Here is a 21196-nt window from a genome sequence, read left to right on the forward strand (position 1 = left end):
GAAAAAACTGATGGGTGCTAGATGGGAGGGGTGGGGCTGGGGGCGCAGGGGAAGGGATTAGGAAGCACACACTGGCAGTCACAACATGACCACGGGACGTGAAACGCAGTACGGGAAACATCACCCATAGTGCTGTGAAGACTACGTCAGTCGGATGGGCACCGGACTTACCCGGGGGGCCGCTTCCTGGACTGTGTAGGTGCCTGACCAGTGCGCTGCACACCCGAAGCCGAAGTAGAATAATATTGTATGTCAACTATAGTTAAACAGAAACAGTCACGGGATGTGGAGTACAGCACAGGGAATACAGTCAGTGGTATAGTAAGAGTTCTACAGGATGTCAGAGGGGCAGGAGATTGGGGGGTTATCACTTTGTGATGAGGGGTGTAAATGTCTAACTATTACATTGCTTTGTACACCTGAAACTAATTTAAAAAAAAAGTATTGTGAAGATAATAAAACAGAATGACATGATAGAGATTGTCTGTAAATTACGCGCTCTATATTCCCATACAAAGAGAAATATTTAGACCCTCCCTCTTATTTTTATTTACATAATTTTTAAGTGCCCCCTTGAAGTTGACTATTTAAAATTAGCCACTAAACAGCCATGAATCAAACACTTTCACAGCTGTGTGACGGTGTAATGGAACCTGACTTAAACTCCTCTTTTCCGTTTTCATACTCCACTCTCGACAGTTTATAAAAAATAGTTTGTTTACCTGTCCTACAAAGGATGCTTTAAAGACAAATGGTAGATACAGAATACTGCATTCATAACTTGAGTTTTCTATGGCACAAGTCAACGTCAATCACTTGATTAATAACGGTCAGCACCGCCCCAGTCAGCCACGCTGACGGCTGTTTCTATCTTACACCGCACTCTCTACTCTCCAATCCCAGGAGCACCTTCAGATCTGGGTCCCCATTAAGTAACAGTTTAAATAGGTATTCCTGCTTTTAAAAACCATAAAAATAAAAAAATAAAAAAAAGCATTACACAAGATGGATGGACCACACAATCATAAAATTCCAACAGGTGTACACTGTATATTGAAACATTTTGTAAAACAATTTAGAAAGTTTCTTTTATAGAGAAGTAGAAGAAAGAGAACCAGAGTTCTAGAAAACCTGGTTTCCAATTCTGCCGTCACCACTTGTGACTGAATGGATTTGGGTGAGGGGGTGCACCCCAGTGTCCTTACACCTGTGCTGCCCACCTCCTTGGCAGGTGTGGGGAGCAGGGGGACCCCTCCTAAGGGAGAGCAGAGGAGGGGTGCTCGCTACGCCTGCTGGCCGTCACGGACAACCACCCCCTTGAGCAGCTCGGCCAGGCAGCAGCCTCACCGTGGCACATTCAGAGCCCACCGAAGTCCCCAGCTCTTGTGGCAAGAACCAGCATCTTTTACGTGTGACCCTTGGACAGATGTGTTAATATACTGTCAGCTCCGAGTCTGCTGGTCTCACTGGCGCTTCCTCTGTGATTCCACTTTCCACTTGAGGAGACTAACTCCCCCCAGACTAAGCTAATGCTGCCAGCCCAGCACCTGCCTCTGCCCTTGGGACTTACTGTCCGCCAAACATGCAGGGGTCCTATGACTTACAGAATATATTTGTTCTAGCAAAATGCGGCATCAAACGAATCTCGTCTCCCACCAAATTCCTAGTGTACCCCCTTCGGAAAACAATCTGCTGAGATGCAGCCCAAAGAAAGGTGGACGGCCCCTGAGGGCTGGCTGTCCCTATCCGTTCCAACACTGGGGCGTCACCTGGCTGGCAGCCACCAACCACCTGTTAGCTCTGCTCGTGTCCCCCGACCCTGTTCCTGGGCAGGGTCACTCAGCCCTGCGCCTCAGAGCTTTGCTCCCCTCCACACTCTCTGGAGGCTTCAACTGACCCAGGCTCCTTCCGAGTCCACACCCAGAAGGGCTCCAGAGGCACGTGCTGGCTGGGTGTGGTTTTTTTTTTTAAAGCAATTAATGCATTTTCCTCAAGTTTTCAAAAATAAGACCTACGTGAGACTCTCTTCTCAAATGCCTAATTCTTATGAAAATGTTCTCATCCGTGTGTGCACATGCTCCAGCTCCACTCCCACAGTCGGGCTGGCAGGGTTGGGGCCACAGCGACTCTTACTTACCCCTGAGTTTCCTGTGCTGTAGGGAACCAGCTTTGCTGGAGAGTCTAGGACGGCCGGCTGTCTCCGGGGCCTTCCCAAACACACTTGAAAGAAGTGTTGCACACAGAAGCTTTCAGAGGCTCTCAAATACGTTTAAGAATGGCCGGTCACCATGGAGGGAGTGGAAGAGCCATGCGTCGTCCCCTCCCGGCGAGAGCCTGTGCTGCCCTGCACTCAGGCCAGGCCGGCAAAGAGCAGGGCCGCAGACAGGAGGCCTGTGCAGCCGCAGGCCCTGCCCTTCCTCCTGCACAGCGAGCACCTGGCCTCCTGGACCTCGGCTGGTCCTGGACTCTGGTCCAGCAACTGAAGGGACCAGTGGTGCCAGTGGCTGAGAAGTTCAAAGCCAAATCTGGATTCATTTCCAGCAGTTATAAGTGACCCTGGCCTTATCTTAGTTTCTTACCTTCATTTTTTCCTTTTGACCCAGTTTTTCCTGGTGTCTATTTTCTCCTCTGGTATTGCATGTGTTTTGCAAGCCAACTCCAATCCTTTCTAGAGCAAAGCAGGGCAAATAACTAACACGGTCATAATCTCCAGTGATCACTTGGAGAATCACTGTCCATGGTGTTTGAGGGGCAGCAGCCTACGTACGTGGCTCCCAGCCCAAAGGGAAAGCTGGCCTGAAGAAGTACGGCAGTGCCCCTGGGGACAGCCCTGAGCCACACCCACATGGCTTCTCTGTGGTGCTGAAGGGGCACCGAGGCGGGAGTCCAGCAGGACAGCCACAGGCGTAGAACCCACCCCGTGCAAAGCATGTCACTGTCCACCTGGGTTCTGGGACTTCAGGTTGGTTCTGATTCATCAGAAGCAGTCAGAGATTCAAGGATTTCTATTCTCTGTCCTCCTTCCTTTTTGTTTCTTTTTCTAAGCATGGGAATGCTGGCAACTGACCTCCCACCCAGAAATCCAAGGCACCCAGAACACGGGACAGAACCACGCCGCAGCAAGGCAAGCGCAGCTCTGGCTCTGCGTCCTGATTCAGGCTGCTGAGCAGAGGGAGCTGAGCAAAGAGAGCCAGTTGGCACTGCTTCCTTCTCCGCGGAGACCCACCAGGCACAGCGGTATGGGGAGTAGGGGTCTAAGCTCCTGACCTTGGAGCAGCCAGGACAAAGGACAGCAGTGATCTTTAGGACCCCTGTAGCACCTTGGATGTGGGCTCCTGCCACTTCTCCACAGCCTGCTGCAGGCTGTGACTGGCCCTGCAAATGTGGGAGGGCGGACAGAGCCCTGGGTGGGGGGACAGGCGGCTGCCCTGTCTGCGGGGTTGCCGGCCATCCTCTGACCCACCCCAGCCCCCACAGCCTACACACCGCTGTCCCGAGCACCAACTATGCACCAGGATCACGTGGAGCAGCCGACAAAGGGGAGCCAAGGGCCCTGCCCCAGTGGGGTGGGCAGCCAGTGCACCAGAGACAACGAAACATGACGTGAGTGCAGGTGAGGCCAAAGCGCTGAAGGCATCTCCCGCCCAGAATTCTCGCTGAGCCTCCACTTCTCAGACCTTCTCCACATCTCCACCTGCGTGTCTACTAGACACTTCAACTTGTCCAGAACCTACCCCCAGCTCTGCTCAAACCTGTGCCACTCACAGCCTCCCTCACGCCAGGTGCCGCGCAGCCGTCAGAGCTGTGTCCACTTCTCTCCGACCTGGCCTGTCGCGGTCCTGTGCACTCACTGCGCCTGCACAGCCCCAAACTCAGGTCCAGGGACGTCGCCTGCCACCTGCTACGGGCAGTCGTGTCTCCCTGGTGTCCCTGGGCCCGCCTTGCTCCATACACAGCCAGAGGGTCCCCATCCGCCTTCTCATCCTTAAATCACATCAAGTCCCTCCTCACTTCCTGACCCTCCCCCTGCCTCCCTTGCTCACCGAGTTTTAAAAGCCAGTGGCCCCAAGGCCCTACACCAGTCTACTCAGCATGGCAACAACAAGGTAAGAGCCTGAGATAAAGTTTTTACAGACTCGCACAGCAATCTGACATTGCTACAAAATCTGAACAGTGATACGCAAGTATCAGTCTGAGGTGGATGGGGAATGGGAAGCACCGCTCCCTGCCAGGGAGTCTGAGCAGCGGCCGCACACGTCCCTCAGGCCCGGCCTGGGCCTCGGCCGCGCGCCCTCACAGCTCCAGCCACCGGGCACCGGCCGCCTTCCTGGCGGAAAACACCCTGCGCACCCCCCACCTCAGGGCCTTTGCACTGCTGCTCCCCCCTCCCCCTGAAAGGCTCTTCCAGAGCCTCACCCAGCTCCTTCCCCTCCCCCCATTGTGCTTCAATATCCGTTTCTCAGAGGCTTGTTCTAACCCCCCCTTAGCACTGCAGACCAGCCTCCCTGCCTCTCACACCAGCTGGGTTGTCCTGGGCTGTTGGCTGTTTTGCAGGGCACTGTCACGTACCACGTATAATGTCTTACGTTTGTTGTCTGTCTTCCCAGTAACAGTGAGGGGCTCTGCTCTGTGCTTCGCACAGTGCCTGGCACACGAGGGGACTCAATACACACGTGGTGAATGAACGAGGGAACGTGGCAGCCAGAGTGCAGTGGGGGCGGCGTCACTCCACGCGGTGCCCGAGGCAGAGCAGCAGGCCTGAGCTGGCAGGCGGCACGAAGGGCCACCGGGGAGGGAGCTGTCTGCCGTGTCAAAGCTCTGGGCTGGCCTCTGGAGGGACCCAGACGAGCTTCCTGAAGGCCGGCATCAGGGCATTACTCAGAAAGGCACCCACGGAGGGCGCATGGGAAGAACGGGGAGCCTCACAAGGTAACCAGTCAGAAAGCGGGCACAGATTCACGGCCATGGAACTGGAGGCGGACAGCACTTGAGGGGTTTCCAAGGTCAGCCGTGCAGATGAATGTGGGAGGTGACAGGGGAGGGGCACAGGGCGGACGCAGGACGGGTGGAAAAGGGAGCTCTCCTGCCCCCTCAGCACGACCACTGCGTCACAAGAGCAGCTAAGGCCTCCCCACAGCGCTGGCGACCCCGGAAGGGCCTTGTCGGTGGGGGCCTCCCCCGTGCTCACCAGGCCTCCACTGCGGGGTCTGGGGTCCTCGGCGCGCCCCTCACAGAAGCCCCCTGAATCACAGCCTGCATTTCTGGATAGCTGGCGTCAGTCTGCCTTCTCCTCTGCTGGATGTCAAGCCAGTATGTTCAAAGCAAATCCGCTGCTGAGCACAGATCAAGCACTTGCCTTACACTCAGCACTTCGCTAGGTGCTAAGGAAGGACAGAAAGCAGTCAGTGGACGGGGTCCTGCCCCCCAACGCCCCCCGGCATGGGAGAGTGTGAAGTATGGAAAAGAATGCACACACTAAATGACTGAAGGATTCAACGTGACACCACGTAACACATGTTTGCCCACAACTCATCTAGGGTATGAGAAATTGTCAAAAAACACACAAAACCCGAAAAACAAAAAACCAACTCATTTTTATCCTTAATTTCTACCAGAGCTGAAGAAGAGAAATCCACATGGGCGATACACCTTGAGAAACTTGCAAAGGTGCAGAAGTGGAGGAGACCAGCTGGGGAGCGGAGTGCCAGGTCCCGGGCACAGTGGGAGGCAGTGGCAGGACAGCGGAAACATGGTGCCTGATTTCACTATGCAAATGTCCCAGGAGAGTGGCAGTGCCAGGTGAACACCAAGTTACCCAGACTCAGAAGAGACCTTACTAGTTACCAAATTAGTGCAAGCTGGGAAACACAAAGGGGCAGCTCCGGAGTTCTGGGGAGTACTGAGAACCTGCCAGGTAATAGCCCCCAAAACCTAGTGGGAGAGATGGGCAAGTGACTCAGTACCTCTGGGAGCTCCTTGAAAACACACTTTGACCTTTTTGCATTCTCTACATTGCAAGGCTGGTCCCTCTTACAAAATCCTGTATAAACTGTTAGGAGAAGGTGGGAACACAAAGGAAAATATCCCAGAGTTAAATATAGTGGTCAACAAATGTCCAAGTCAAACAAGCTGTAATATTAATGAGATATGAATGAACAGTAACTGTTTCCAGGGCTGGAGAAAGGCTGGCCACCTTTTTGGGGAGCCCCACAAAAGGCTCTTCATCGGTGCCCCTTCTTCTCTGTCACAGGGCCCCACTGGGGACCAAAAGTAAATTAGATTGCGAGCATTTTCTCATAGGCAACAGTGAAATCTGTTTTCAGTTCACCTGCAACAGCTGTAGACTCTGACGAGGATACATTATTAATCAGTCAAAAGAGAAGCCCCATTTTTAGTTACCCATTGAATTAGGTCTCTTCAAACCCGTGACCTAGAATTGACAGTACAGCTAACTCTCTGTTCACCATGGTAATGGGCATTGCAGGCAGGACAACGGTTAATTGAGAAGCAACAACAATCCCACTTTGTCCTCAGTAAGGCACGTGTCACTGCACCGAGGTGACGGCTCCCAGGCACTGTGCCCGAGGCCCGAGGCCCTGCCTGGCGCTGTGGGATTAAGCCCCACCTTGTGGCTCAGCAGGCCAGCGGGCTAAGCCCCCACCACGCCTGGCCTGGCAGACAGCAGAGCCTCCTGCAGTTTTCCAGGGCGTGGGGGCGCGAGGAGAGCACGGACAACCACGCAAACAGCAGCTCCCCTGTCAATCCTCCAGCAGAGCTTCTAGCAAGTCCTGTGGGATGGTGAGGGGAGCGTGGCCAGGACACGAGCTCCTAAGGAGACAGCAAGGAAGGGGCCCTGGGTCCAGCAGAGGCTGGGCCACGAGGCCCAGAGGAGACAGGCAGAGAGTTGGCTGTACTGACACGACAAGCACACCCCCAGCAAGCTGCCCCGCATGTCTAGGAAGGAGAAAAGCAAACCGCCGTCCCACCTCGGGCTGCGCGGTCACAAGTGAGGCAGGGCTGGGACCAGTCACCATTTGGGCGGGAGGCCGGCCCCAGGTGCGGCAGGAAGGGGTGACGCTGGCTCAGCGGCTGCAGCTCCTCACTCTGACCCAGCGGGGCCCCTGCGCGGTGCTGGGGGCACAGCGAGGCCTCGGGCGCTGTCGGGCAGGGACACACACACACACACACACAGAGAAAGACATGCCATTAGAGGGGGAGGGAGAGCAGAGGCCTGAGGGCCTGAGCCAAGGCCGACGCAGGACAGCGCGGAGGCAGTGAACTGCCTGCTGACCACATCCTGACCCTGAACATGTAGCTCAAGCTCAGGTCTGAGGCGACCAGCAACTATTCGAGTTGGGGCCACGGCAGCACCAGTCAGCCCGCGCACGCCGGGCAGGACCTACGACTAGGCCCGATCCAGACCCCCAGGACTCCCGCACCCCATGGCCTCCCCCTGCACCCAGGACAGCCCACAGACTCGGATGAAATGGGACACTATTCCAGCTCCTCGCCTTGTATCCTCTGGCTCCTGGAGAATGACGCCTGCCAAAGGCAGGCAGAGAGAGGAGCAGCTCCCTGGAGCCACGCACTGCCCTAAGAGCAGGCCCACGAGGGTGGAGGCCGCCGCAGCCCACAGGGCCCTTTCTGGGGGACGGAGAGAGGCTCCCTGAGGGAAACAAACACCTACACTTCTTACAGGGCAGTCTTCATTTTTATGGGTGCACCCTAGGCCAAAGGAAGACCTCTGGAGATTTAGGTTATATTTTTATTTTTTCCCAAGTGCATTCATAAAGGTCACAACCTTTGCTTAAGCAGAACAGTACAAACTAAGTGAGGAAACAAGAACTAGAAATGGGACGAGAAAACACTAACCTCTCTAAGCTTGATAATCATTTAGAATTCCTAGAGGTAGGAAGTCTGACTTTACTATGTAAATCTCCCATTGGACACATTTCTCAAAATGTTGCTGGTGCCTGGACAATGTCAAACTGAAACCTGCAAAATCAGGAAATGTTAGCAAGTGGTCTGGTAACGGAAGCACTCACCAGCAAAAGTTGACAGGGGTTTGTCAAACTATAAACAACTTCCTGAAAAAAAAACACTGTGCTATGCTGACACAGTGTTACTGATTCCAAATAGAAGGGGTAGGAGGACCTGCCCTTTCCTTTTTATGGACAGAAGACACAATTTCTGCATGTCCCCCCCACACACACACCACAGGCCGCCAGGACCACCTGTCTGAGCACCGCACTGTGAAGTTAGGGGGGGGCCCACTCCTGGGACCATTTTCAATGAGCAACCAGGACGCCAATGTGGCTCAGAGACCAGCCCGGAATTCTACTTCTGTCAGGCCCGGAATTCTATTTCTGTTCCTTGAGCTCTCTTCTGAACACTGGGCAAAGACCCTGAGCAATCCGACATGCAAGCAAGAAAACAGAGCAGCCCTACCCAGCACAGACCCGGCCATGCAACCCAACCATCCGCAACTCCCGTCCACATGCTGGGACAGGAGGCCCCGCCACACAAACACCTGCAGAGCTCTGGCCTTCTCCCTCCTGCAGTGAGACAGACACACACCGCCTCGTGCCCTGTGATGCTGAAGGGTATGACTGGGCCCGTCAGAAAACCTGCAGCCCACTTGTTAGAAAATCATTTGCTATGACATTAGAGAAACAAGATTATCCAGAAAGAGCACGTGTTTCCTCCTGGCTACCCAATGCACTGCTTGTGCTGCAAGCCAACGCCTTCACTGCGGCCCTTCTCCAAGCAGGAAACAGGAGACCCGTCTCTATGCCTGCTTCTCCCCGAGGGCCAGTCCTGCCCAGATGTCAGAATCAGACCACAGAACAGCAGAGGGTCTCGAGACCCCCAGGCAGGGCAGCCACGGGGCTGCACGTCCCTCTGTAACCGTAACTTGACAGACCAAGGGCACTGTTGTCTGGGCTGCCAGAAGCTGAGAACAAAGGACAGAGGCGAGGCCTCACCTAGCCCAAGGGCACCCACCCGACCTGTGGCCCAGCGCTCCTGGGTCTGCAGCCAGCAGCCAGCGTGCTCTGGCAAGGGGCGGGGAGCGCGCCCACTACTCACAGCCGTGGTAGGAGGCTGGCGATCCCCCGGCCTTGCCGTACTCCTGCTCCGAGTAGCTGGTGGAGAGGTTGGGCTGGCTGGAGCCGCGACCGAAGGCGATCTGGTTGCTGCCCATGCCGGTGGCGACCTGCGCCATTCGCTCTTTGGTTTTGAGAGCCTGGACCCTCTCAGCCTTCAGCCGCTCCTCGTCCTTGAGCAGGGCCACCAGCTGCTTCGACCTCTCACGCACGTTGATGCCCTGGTCCTTGCCGTCGCGGTCGATGTACTGGAAATCCTTCAGGGTCTGGATGGCGAAGATGTTCTCGCGGCACTGCTGGGCCACGCGCTCGGAGCCCGTCTTGATGAGGTAGTCCAGCAGCGTCAGCGCCTTGTACACGTGCCGCCAGTTCTTGCCGTGGTCGTTCAGCCGCCTCCACACCATGCTCATGACCTCCGAGAAGGCCACCACGTTGTACGTCAGGTCAGCGACCTCCGTCATCAGGGAGCTGGACGGGCCCCACGGGTCGTTGGAGGTGGCTTCCCGGACTTTGATTTCGGCTTCTGAGTAGTTGTTCACAATGTTTTTCATCTGCCTTCTGATAGATGAAGTCGTCATCTTTGTTTTCTTCGTTACAAACGTACAGCCCTTCAAAGAGAGAAACGTTCCTGTCCCGGGCGAGTGTGCACCGTGCAAAGGCTTCGCCTCCGGAACAGATCTGGGGCAAGATCCCGGACACTCATTTCCTCCGCTGCAGCCTCAGGTCCGAGAAGTCGGAAGCCATGACCTACAGAAAGAAAACCACTCACTGTGCCACGAGCTCCCCGGACACAGCCGGAGACTCTGGCGCAGACATTCTGTAACCAGCAGGTGTGACAGGGAGGCAATAAATGGGCCCACTCCAGCCTCCCTGGGGCGAAAGAGATTCCATCTTTCCTTGAAAACGAAGATACGATCAATATTACAGGTTAATACTGAATAAAATTTAAACTCAAGTTTAAGCCTTTGGAAAAAAGGAAGTAAACATTATGACTGTTTTCTCTTTTCGTTCTGTTTTCAAAATGCTTCCATTGGAATGGCTCGTCTACGGGTTGCGTTTTCATGGCACGGCAAAGCCAGTTACAGAAGATTCCTAACATTGGGGAAGGTTGGTCCTGACACATTTTAAATTATCTTCGAGAGCAGGAAAGCCTCTCATTTCAGGTCTATCTTAATGCAAAAATGCCTATCTACACCTTTAAAACTGCTTACCACCTGGCTTCAGTCCAGTGCTTTTAACTGGGATTCTCCGTGAGCGCAGCTTTTCTCCTGATTTTTTACAAAGGTTCCCACCTACTCTTTCAGAGCACAGCTAAGGCTCTGCACTGGGCTTTCAAAATTCTCCAGCATCTGACCCGAGCTGTGCAATGCACCTTAGAACTAATCTGGTTCTGGCGCTCCACCCTCATTTGCATTGGAGGAGACTGAGTGAGGCTCAGGCTTCTGCATAAGTGGCTGACCCAGCCCCACGCCACAAACACACCTACTCCTCTCCCACCCTTAGCAAGCCGGAGTCAGATCCACGCCACCGCCAGTGGGACCCTCCTTAGCCTCGTTCCCTAGGACCACCCAGCACCTAGCACCGTGCTTGACATGGATATAAACTCTTTGAATAAATTTATGAAACAGATAAAACAAAACAAAAGACCATGTGCCTTTCCTCAGGAAGACCACCGCCCAGCAGGGGACGGAGCGGCACAGAGGGATCTGAACAGGCAGAGCCCACAAGCAACCCAGCGGGCTGCTGGGGGCTGCAGGGGAGGCTCGGAACGGGCCTTCTGCCCGAAACAACCCTCAGTATGGTCTTCAAAGCTGAGGAGACCTGCTGACAGGGATGAAAGAGAAGGGGCGACGGAGGTTACCCTTCTCTACGAAATCAGGAAACAGGCCCAGAAGACTCCAGGGCTGCCAAAGAGAAAGCGGCACAGCTGGGCTCCGACACAAAGCTCCCTCACCACCTGCGGCCCCTCCCCAGCTACCTGCTGGGCTTTGCAGGCCAGGCTGTCTCCTCAACCAGGAAAACCTCCTGTGCAAAGATTCTTCTTCCCCTGGTACAGACAGGAACCTGAGACCTGCAGCAGACTCAGTCCCCGGGCTAGGGCCCTCCTGCCTCCTCTTGCAGCGGCCCTTACTCTGCCAAGCTGCTCACTGCTTGTGCTAGAGAAACCATGAGCGGCCCCCACCCACCTTCACCGAACGCCTCTGGCAGGCAATGGGCAAGTCAAACGAATGAATCCGTCCACAGGTGTGGGGAGGGAGGCAAGCCACAGGAAACGCAATCAGGGGTCACTCACCACACTAGCCATACCAATAAGAAAGAGACAGCTCATCAAATTTCATCTGATGACAATCAATACATCTGCTCAGGCCAGCGAGGCTTTCTCTGCGCCCTGAACCCTGACAAGAGTTTGCCTCCAGGGAACGGGACTTCAGCTGGAAGCAGTCACATCCTGCCTGCCTCTCCACTATGTGGCCGGCTCTCGCCAGTCCTCTCACGCCTGTCAGAGGAGCAGGGAGAAAAGCTTTCACGGTGACCTGCACGTTTGATTTCATTAGGTTTTTCATTCACAGAAACATTAGCTGCTGGCAGAGATGGGAGGGAACTGGAAAAGGGAAAAAGAACACTTGGATTTGTAACAGGCATCTCCCAGCTTAAAGCACAAATACTCGTCAAAAGTTACCTTCGGATGAACTTAAAGCCAAGGACCACCAGGCACTTCCACTTGTCAGTCCATTTGGTGCGCTACAGGTACTGTTCTGCTTCTCGCAGAAGCAGGTGGAGCTGGGATCCGTCCCCTAAAGAGACCCTGGGCCACCTTCCTCCAGGGCAGGAAGCAGCTGCAATTAAGCATCAGCGCACACAGTCCTGGTAAAAAGGCCCCAGGGGTTGAGAATATAATTTAAAAAACACAATTTCCTGAGGGAGAAATGATGTACGGGGCTCCGCTGACCCTCCTCTAGTCCTGCCACCTGGGGGGAGGCGGCTAGAAGGGGTCTCCCAGGAAGAGTCCAGGGCACCCACGAGCCTCCCAGGTCTCTGATGGCAAAGAAAAGGCAGCGATTCCTGTGAGTGAGGGGGGTGCCTCTGCCCTCCCAGATACAGGCTGGGACAGGAACTCCGGACAATTTAGAAATGGGGGCTACAGACCAAGTCAGGGGGCTTCCTCTAACAGGCTCAGCTTGCAAAGACATCTGCTAGCAGTTAGAAATAGGTTTTCAGAAGAAGGAAAAAGCTAATAAAATATTTGTCAGAAAAAAAATACATAAAGTCTATGTGATTTGAATGGCTGCCTGCCCTTTTCTTAAAGCTATAGATAAGAGCTGCTTTCAGGACCAACAAATGGTAAGAAGGGCGAGATCTGGAGATAAGAAAGTCCTGATAGGAGAAAGGGCATCAAAGGTACCTCTAAGAAACCATTCTCAAGGCCACCTAGGTTACACTCGAGACTCTGCAGACCGGAACCTCCAATTCCAGCCGCGGTGATGCATGAGTGGGCCGCAGGGCCACAGCCGTGCCAGCCTGGGCACGCGGCTCCCCCAGCGTCCTGCCCGTGAAGACGGGGACCTCCGTGCCTCTGTCACACTTGTCCCTGTGGACGTCACACCTCCTTTTCCCATTTTAAAACTTCTCCTCAACCTCAAGTCTGGGTGGCCAACACTTCAACTCTGCCAGGTGTTCCCCCACAAAAGCCAGCCCCAAGCATACACCACCCTCAGGTACACACCTTGTGTCATTTCTAGTATCTGAGGTTTGTTTTGTTCTCACTGCCCTTTGAATGGTTTGCACGTTCCACTTTCCGAACTTTCCTTCTCCATGTGCTGGTTTTGTTGTTTCCAACTTGCTGAGCCTGAACTAATGTACATGCAAAAGCAACTGAAACAGGATAATGTGTTACCTTCTGGGCTCTTCACTCAAGCGGGGAGAAGTGGTCCATTCATACACATTCAATCATTTACGAAGGGCCCCTCCCGGCCGGCCATGGGGAGGGCGGCGGCACAGGGACACTGGCGAAACAAGCAGCGAAAACACACTTTGTTACAGTACAGACCAAAAAAAAGTGGGAGGACTCATTTTTATAAAATACATACTGACAAACGAAGGGACCACCGCCATTAGAACAGCAGTAACTAGAAATGCCTTTAGAAATCTATTTCTGTCATCACGTATTACTTAGAAATATTTTACCTAAGGGGTAAATGAAGCATGTGAGTTTGTACAATTCTGGTACAGCTTTAAATATTTTTGAACGGAGACAGCAAAATGACTCCAAGTTGGGATTTACTATTCAAGGCAAACAAAGCTTTCTCCCCCGACCAGAGGGATCTGGAGCAGGAAGCACAGGACCCCTACTGATTTCCCTGGATGAGACGACCAGGGGCTCCCAGTCACAACCCCCGCCACACCACCCCACTCCAGCCCCAGCCCTGAAAAAGCCTGTTTTGAAACTGTATTAATAATTCATTTTAAGAATCAGGGTTTCTGATGCACATGAGATAACCACTGGTAACCAGGCTGAGTTGATAAAATCCAACCAACAGCAAAGAAACTGAACCTAACAGCTGGTGTGGGGAAGTGTCACAGTGGGCAGGCTGCACTTCTGTCAGGCATTCCAAAGGGCCCTGGGAACGCTCGAGAGACGCAGGGCAAAAGCCACAGTCTATTCAGTATGGCACAGGACACTCACTTCTCTACAGCTAGTCCCCACGGCTAGGGAAGGTTCTTCAAGCCAGAGTATTTCCTGGAAAGGAATGTGTTGTTTCTGCCTGTGCAGCATCCATGTCCCCTACTCTTGGGAAGAGCCTCGGTCTTCCCTGGAAGAAGTGGCCAGGGACAGGCCGGCCACGGGCCTCCAGCCAGCGCCTGGGCCACAGGCAGGCTGACCATCCAGCTGGACCACCTGGAGACCTCTCTGGATGGGCCCTGAAACTCCTAGGAAACCAGCAGGGCTGCTAAGCTGCTGGAAGCCACCACAGGGCCAGGGTTTACCTCCTAAGACTGAAGCCGACGCAGAAGCAAGCAAGGAACCAAGAGAAGGAGGAGCAAGACAGAACATTCTTTTGAACCTCTGGGTCCACCTGTGCCTGAAGCCTTTAACCTGTGGCCTTCTCAGCTGCATGAGCCGACGTGGTCACCTGTAACCTACAGCAGTGTGTGCTTTTGTCATCTGCAGCAGTGAGCCCTGCGAGGTTTGGGGCGAGGGAGAGACGATTACTGCTATGCCCTCATCGCTGGTCTTGATCCCTGATCCCCGAAAAGCCACGGCCAGAATCTCCTTCGGGATGTGGCGTAGACCCTGGCGGACGGGTGACCGTCTCCGCAGCTCACGTGCAACGAGCGCCGAGAGGAGGAAAGCCAGCACCACAGAGAGCAGGGACCTCCCCAGAGCCTCCAGTAGACGTGCTCAGCCACCTGACCTGCGCGGCCCCAGGCTGACTGGGGCTGTGTCCCTTCCAGGGAGGCGAGTCACTCCTCACAATGCAGGCACCCGCAGCCAAAGTCTGGGATGATCGCTCTTCTCTGAGTGGCTTATGATCGTGGCCATCAAGTAACAGCTGGATGCGGTGACATTGGCAGGGGACAAACTGGGGAAGAAAATTCCGGTATATATGAAAACACATGAGAATTTGAAAGACGGTGGAGACTGGAAATAGACGGAATAAAACAGCAAACAGAACAAAACTAAACAAACAAACAAAAAATTCCAAGGCTAGGGTGAGGCCCCTGGAGGCAAGAAGAATTCCATAAAAATGTGCTCCAAGGGCTTCCAGAACTGGGTGGGGAAATTCCTTCCAAGTCTGGAGTTCCCACTATGGTAGAAAGAAGCAGCTTTCATGGCTGTGAGCCACCCAGATGGGTCCCTGCTCAACGCCCACGTGTCTCTCTGCCAATGGGCTTCCGTGACGCCAAGGCACATGGCTGCCCATGTGCTGCGGAGACGGTCACCCATCCGCCAGGGTCTACACCAAATCCCTAAGGAGAGTCTGGCCGTGGCTTTTCAGGGATCAGGGATCAAGACCGGTGACGAGGGCATAGCAGTAATCATCTCTGCCTCCCCCAAACCTCGCAGTCACAGGTCAATCCATACTGACTACAGCACTGCTGTCAGAACCAATAAATATGACCAAGTGAACGCAACTGAAAATCTTCACTCCACATGGCGCTCAGACTGCCTGTGTCTGGCAGCCGCCTGCGACTTCACAGGACTTCCTTCTTCTCAAGGCAGATGACGGGGAGAGCTGTGGCAACACGGTACAGCCACCTGTCCTGCAGCGTCACACGAGAGGACGCTGCACGCCACGGACTGCACACGCCAGAATCTCCTAGGGACGCTGTCCAGAACTCCAGACATACAGGAACCGGGGACACGACATTGGTCCCAAGCTGCCGTGCTGATCTGTGGGCACACCGGTGCCACGCGTCACTGCGTGATGTGCACAAACACGACATTTGTGGAAAGCTTTGCAAGGCCTGATTAGTTGGCTTTCGTAGTCCTGTGCCTGAGTCCATGACTGAGGACACAGCTCCATCTTCCTACTGGGGAAAGAGCACCAGGAGCATCAGAAGGAGGCTCAGTGGGGGGACGGGTGGGGGGTCTGAGACCAAAGCGCTGGCGCTCCGGGAGACAAGGGCCCCTCAGGACAACACAGACAGTGCCACTGTCTTCTCCATGGCGATCATTTCAGCCTAAAGAGATTATGGCTCGCACCGGCCAAGCTAGCAGTGACTTAGAGCCGGTAACTACTACTCATGCAGACGGGAAAAGAAAAAGGAAAAAAAAAAAAATGATCCTTTATTTTACATACCAGAAAAACAGGGAGATTCAGCCAAAAAAAATCCTCTTCACGAACTGAATGTGGGCATTTCGATTCCAATGACTTCTTGTTGGGTAGAGAATCAAATTTTATATCGCTATCCAAAAAGTAGGCTTTAAAAAATGTTTGCATTCATGTGCTGAAAGAATTTCCAGGGAGAACAAACATTTTAGACCTGACTTGTACACAACAAAGCGGGTAAAGTTAAATTGCTCATGCACTCTCCTGTCTCTCCTGTCACCCGTTAGGGGTGGAAGAGCCCGGGGTCAGGTGGGGACGTAAAAGACGCCTGGCAGTCAACACCCTGCCCCCACGCGGGCAAACGCCACCCTTCACAGAAGGCAGGAGGTCTTCCCACAAAGAGCCAGCTGGGCGGCTGCTCCCAGGATATGACAGTCATTGGAACAAGCACAGCAGAGCTCAAATTAAATGTCAGACTGCCTCCTATGACTGTACATGTCCTTCATTTTTCTAAAAGCAGGAAGTATACATAAGGAATTTCCATTTTCTTTACCCATGTGCGCCGACCATTTAGTCTCTGGGAAGAGCAGCCTGTGGGGGCAGACTACTCACGTGTTGAAATGCAGTCTTTTTCTTTTTAAGTGGTAAGATGTAAACTTTATTAGAAAAGATAGTATACTCCAAAGAATAAGGAGCGGGCCGAGCACAAAGACACGTGGCTCAAGGCTCAAGGTGGCATTATTAGGAGAAAAAGTTCACTTACCTGGTGGGATGCAAAGGGTTTGGCGCCGCCCCGAGCAAAGGCGAGGCTCGAGGCTCAAAGCTCAACGCTCAAGAGGCCGAAATGCAGTCATTTTTAAAAGTCATGTGAAGCAAGCACCAGGGACAGGAGACCTGGTTCTGCCATTTGGGCTGCAGGCTGGCCATCTGATACAGTCACTTAGACTTACTCCCCTGGTCGAGGAAGTGGGGGTGTGACAAGCTTCGAGTCCCCTACAGGGTCAAGGCTCAAAGGCGCTGATGCCTGGACCAAGGGCAGGCACAATCATGCGTAAAGGCACAGAGAATTCTTTAATACCTTCCCCCTTCCACTCTTCAAAGCAGTTTTAATGCAAATGACCAACCATGGACAGTATTCTTTAAAAACCTTGCCAAAAAGCCAACAGTATGGTGTGGTACAGCGCACAGAATCAGGAGGAAAGAAACCAGGGATCTAAGTCCAGAGCTGTGACCGTCTGCGGCAGCAGGCACGCCAGTGACCAGGCTCCCCACTGCCACGATGACAGGTGGACCCAATACTCTCCCCACACCCCTAATTCCCAGACCCCCTTTCTGATAAATGGCTCAATCCCCTGCTGTATCCGGGTTGTCACGGAGAGCCCAAACTTCCGACCAGCCCCAGCTACAAGTGGCATTCCAGCCACAGGTGGCATTCTAGCACGGATTTTTCTCTTGGCCTGTGGAGCTGGGGGGGCGGGGGTGGGGGAGCAAAAAGGCAGCACTTCCCTGGGCCTTTGGGAGTACGAAGAGCAGCCCTCAGAACCCTTCCCTCCTCCAAGGACTGCAGCTTGTGGGCCAGCGAGTCTCCCTTTCTAACACTCCGTGACTCGGCTACCAGAAATACCCAGTAATGACAGATGGCAATGCCACCCGAAGACAGGCCACCATGCAGGGAGGCATCTGATGGCTTTACACCCCCTACCCCACCCTCCCAACGGGCAGGCCCAGCTGCAGGCTACGATTTGATCTGCACAGTTTTCAGCTTGAGACATTTGGAAAAAAGGCAGAGCTGCATGGGAAAACTTGGAATTCCCATGAGTTCATGCTTAATTTAGACCTGCCTGGTCGCTGTGGTGGCGCTAAGTGCTGGGCTGTCACCGTCTCCTGAGGAGCCAGCCAGTGAGAGAGCGGAAGCAAAGGGAGGGTGAGCTGTGGGTCCCTTCAGCCAGGGCACCCGACTTGGTTTCAGGCACAGCAGTGACCTAACACTTCAACTTCACTCAAAAGGAGCTCAGGAGGCTTTGCCAAAAGGAACCCTGCAGGTAAGGAACAGGTATTTCCACACTATGGAAGTATAAAACCAAAGCCATGAGAAAAATGAGTTGTCTGCTCACCTCTGCCCTCAAACCGGGAGTTCCGGGAGGTCATGTCTAACTTTCCCCACAGCGGCTGCGGGGGGAAGAGGCGGGTGTCTGTGAGCGGCTGAGCGAGTGATGGGCGATGTCTGCTGACCCTCACTGGGTGGTCCTGCCCCCCGCCCCGGCCCTGGGCAGCACAGGTGGAGAGCCAGGGGACAGGCCAGCGGCACCCAAAGGGCAAAGGATGAGCCAAATTCTCCTAAATGTGGGCCCAGGAGTTCCCTTGAGAAGGACGAGACTGAAAGGTCAGCTCTCTCTGTGCCACCAGCGAGCTGCACTCTTTTCCAGCCACTTTCCTTATTACTGGAACAATCTGCTCAGTCACTTCAGGGAAGCCAGCACGCCACACTGGCTCCCGCCTCACGCTGCACCCCCGTGTCCTCTGCCTGCCATCCTTCCCAGCAACTGTCACCAGACCTGCCCTTTCTTGTCATTTAGATCCCAGTGTCAACATGGTCTCCTCGGGACCACCAGCCAGTCATTCTAGCAAATCACCAGCTTTCCTTTTCGCAGAGCCCGTCTCTCTACCGGACATGTCCTTCTTTTTATGCTGCTCTGTTTCTGGCCTGTGCCCCCGCGCCCCCACGCCCTCTATGAGAGCAGGGCCCTGCCTGCTTCACCACTGTCTCTTCAGTGCCTACAACAGAGCCTGGCACACAGGGAGCACTCAGTAAACATCTGCTGAGCGAATGAACACAGAGGCAAACAATAATAAAAATTATCCTTCATCTGTCTACTTGGAGACCCCCAGAGTGAACACCATAGGGGCTGTTCTCCTAGTTCCTGCTTCCCTTTCTGTACCCCACTTCCTGTCAGCCCGACACACACGGCCTGAGGATGTGGACTACCCATACCTGATACTTAGTAGGTGTCCACCGCACGAATGAAGAGCTGCCGCAGCCTGGGCCCCACTGGGCGGCACACGTGCCCCAGAACAGAGACCCCTGGATGGCCCTGAGAGCTGGGGCTCAGGAGCAAAGCCAGGGCTAGATGGGTATTTCTTATTCTGACCACACGGGTCTACAATCTGTCTTTCCAGCGGGGTGCTCTGAGGCAAATCAACGAGCTTTTCTGAATCTCTATTTCTACACTGAGGGCTGCTGTGAAGAGGTGCTTAGAGAGGGACCAGGAAGTAACAGGTGTCCAAATATCTACTTCCCCTACCTGGCCCCGTCAAGGTGAGTACGTCTAGAAGGATGTTTCTCAGCCTGTCCCTAGGACAACTCAAAGAGAACTTCCAAGGCAGGAGATGAAAGCCTATCGAAGCACACCATGAAAAACGTGCTGGGAGGTAATCGCCTCCCAGTGTGGCAGGTGGGATCGTCCATGCATCTCTTTCCTGCCCATACATACAAGCTGTTAAGCATGGTCACCAACTCCAGCTTGTTTCCTTCGCAGCTGGCACTTCCAAGAAAGGTCTCTCAGATGTGCTAACTCTTTGATACTAGTAACTGTAATAGGATAGACTTAGAAGAGTAATAGAAAATAGAAGAGGCTCTCTAACTAGAAGCTAGCCAACACTGAGCCCTGACGGCACGCCAGGCATGTTCTAAGGACTTCACATGAGTCTACTCACTGCATCTTCGTAACAAGCCCACAGGGAGTTCTTCTTACCCTCATCTTACAGAGGAGGAAGCTGAGGCACAGACAGGTTCCGTAACTGGCCCAAGCCCCACTGCCAGCAAGTGGCAGGACCAGTACGTGATCCCAGACCTCCAGCCTCTGGTCCCATCGTCTTAATCACTATTTCTTACTCTGTCTGACTTTAGTGCTCAAAGTCATAAGGACAATGAATTCTTCCTTGCTGAATCTGCAGGCCCAGAAAGGCTCCTCTTGTCCGGATGTCTAAGAGGCCAGGAGGTGGCAGGAAGTGGCAGAAGTGTTTTCCCACTCCCTCCTCGCTCAGCTGGACACAGGACACCCTTTCCCCACAGTTCGCTAAGTCAGGCGAGCGGGGAAAGCTGCTGACGCTGGAGGCCTAAGGACCCACCGCGTGCAGACGCCGAGGCCTGAGAGGGTCAGTGCTGCAGGGAACACTTCAGCCTGAAATGTGTACGATTCTACAGACTGCCAATCCAGTGACATCAGTCAGGGTGGAAGTCTGAAATACCAGAGGCTCCAAAACTATTTTTAAAACTGTGTTCTTTAGAACTCACATCCTTAAGAAATGACGTCTTTCTGGATAAAACCGTGTCTTGTACTAAATCAGTCACATCAACTTGAACAACCCAAGAAGCCTGCATTCCTGTGAAATAGCTGTCATCATCTGAAACACAACTCAGAAAAAAAATGGGTCTCGACGCTGAAAGGTAAAGTTCCTTTTTTGGTACAGAATAGAAACATCACTTCCCTGCTTCCTCTTCTGAGGGAGACATTCCCGGCATTTTATTTCCTCTGCCACACTGCCTGGCTGCGTTAGGAGGAAATGTCCCTTCTAACTCTTGTATGTCAGAGTCTGCTGCAGAAAAGGCCTGAGCCAACCCTAGCGTCTCACTGCTCCTCTTTTCTACATTGCTATTATGTACTATCGGGTACATACAAAACCAGTAAGCGCAAAACACACGTGAGGCAGACACGTGTGCCCATCACCCCACGGCCCCTGCCAGGCCTGGCGCATGACCACAGTGCCCACCTAGGGGGTCCTGCCCTCCGCCCCAGGAAAACTGCTCGGGTTCTGGGGTCTCTGGTCCCGTGCTTTTTAAAAAAGAAAATAATTTTATAAAAGTGTTGTAAAACTAAACAACACATGGTCTTCTGCAATTGCTTTTGTCACTCAGTATGACTTTTCTGAGACTCAGCCATGTGCCTGTGTATAGCTAGCTTTGGTTCATCCATTTTCACTACGGTATAACCTTTGACTATGTTCCCATTTAACCGTTTTCCCACTCATTCTCCTGTCAATGACACTTAGACTATTTCCAACGTTTCACTACTACAAACAGTGCTGGTATGTACATGAGAGTGTCCTGGGCCACGTGCACCACCATGTTTTGGAGTATGTGCCTAGGAGTAGACTTGCTCATTTACAGGGTACACAGATGTTCTCTGCACTGTATTTTAAAAATATGTTTGCTGTCCTGTTTTATAACATTTTAGCATTACCGCGCCAGGACGTATCAGTGGCTTCGCTGATGCTGGTGTGACCCTCGGTGTGGCAAGAATGATGCAGCAGGCACGGGGA

The 21196-nt window shown here is 53.4% G+C and overlaps 1 protein-coding gene across 6 annotated transcripts in view; it reads right to left on the reverse strand.

Moving 5' to 3' along the window:
- Positions 1 to 21196, reverse strand: part of EPN2 (epsin 2) — a 75099-nt gene that overhangs the window by 33244 nt on the left and 20659 nt on the right. For 2 of the 6 annotated variants that reach the window (XM_033091565.1, XM_033091563.1), the window contains exons 2-3: positions 9088 to 9851; positions 6987 to 7157 (exon numbers count right to left, since the gene is read on the reverse strand). The exons of 1 other annotated variant lie outside the window; for it this stretch is intronic. In XM_033091565.1, the coding sequence (XP_032947456.1) occupies positions 6987 to 7157; positions 9088 to 9682 (766 nt within the window). In that variant the 5' untranslated portion in view covers positions 9683 to 9851. Of the gene's footprint in view, positions 1 to 6986; positions 7158 to 9087; positions 9852 to 15907; positions 15929 to 21196 lie in introns of those variants that run through there. 3 more of the 6 variants (XM_033091567.1, XM_033091566.1, XM_033091564.1) reach the window with 2 other exon arrangements.

The sequence above is a fragment of the Rhinolophus ferrumequinum genome, chromosome 21 (genome assembly GCF_004115265.2).
Source record: "Rhinolophus ferrumequinum isolate MPI-CBG mRhiFer1 chromosome 21, mRhiFer1_v1.p, whole genome shotgun sequence".
Lineage (NCBI taxonomy): Eukaryota > Metazoa > Chordata > Mammalia > Chiroptera > Rhinolophidae > Rhinolophus > Rhinolophus ferrumequinum.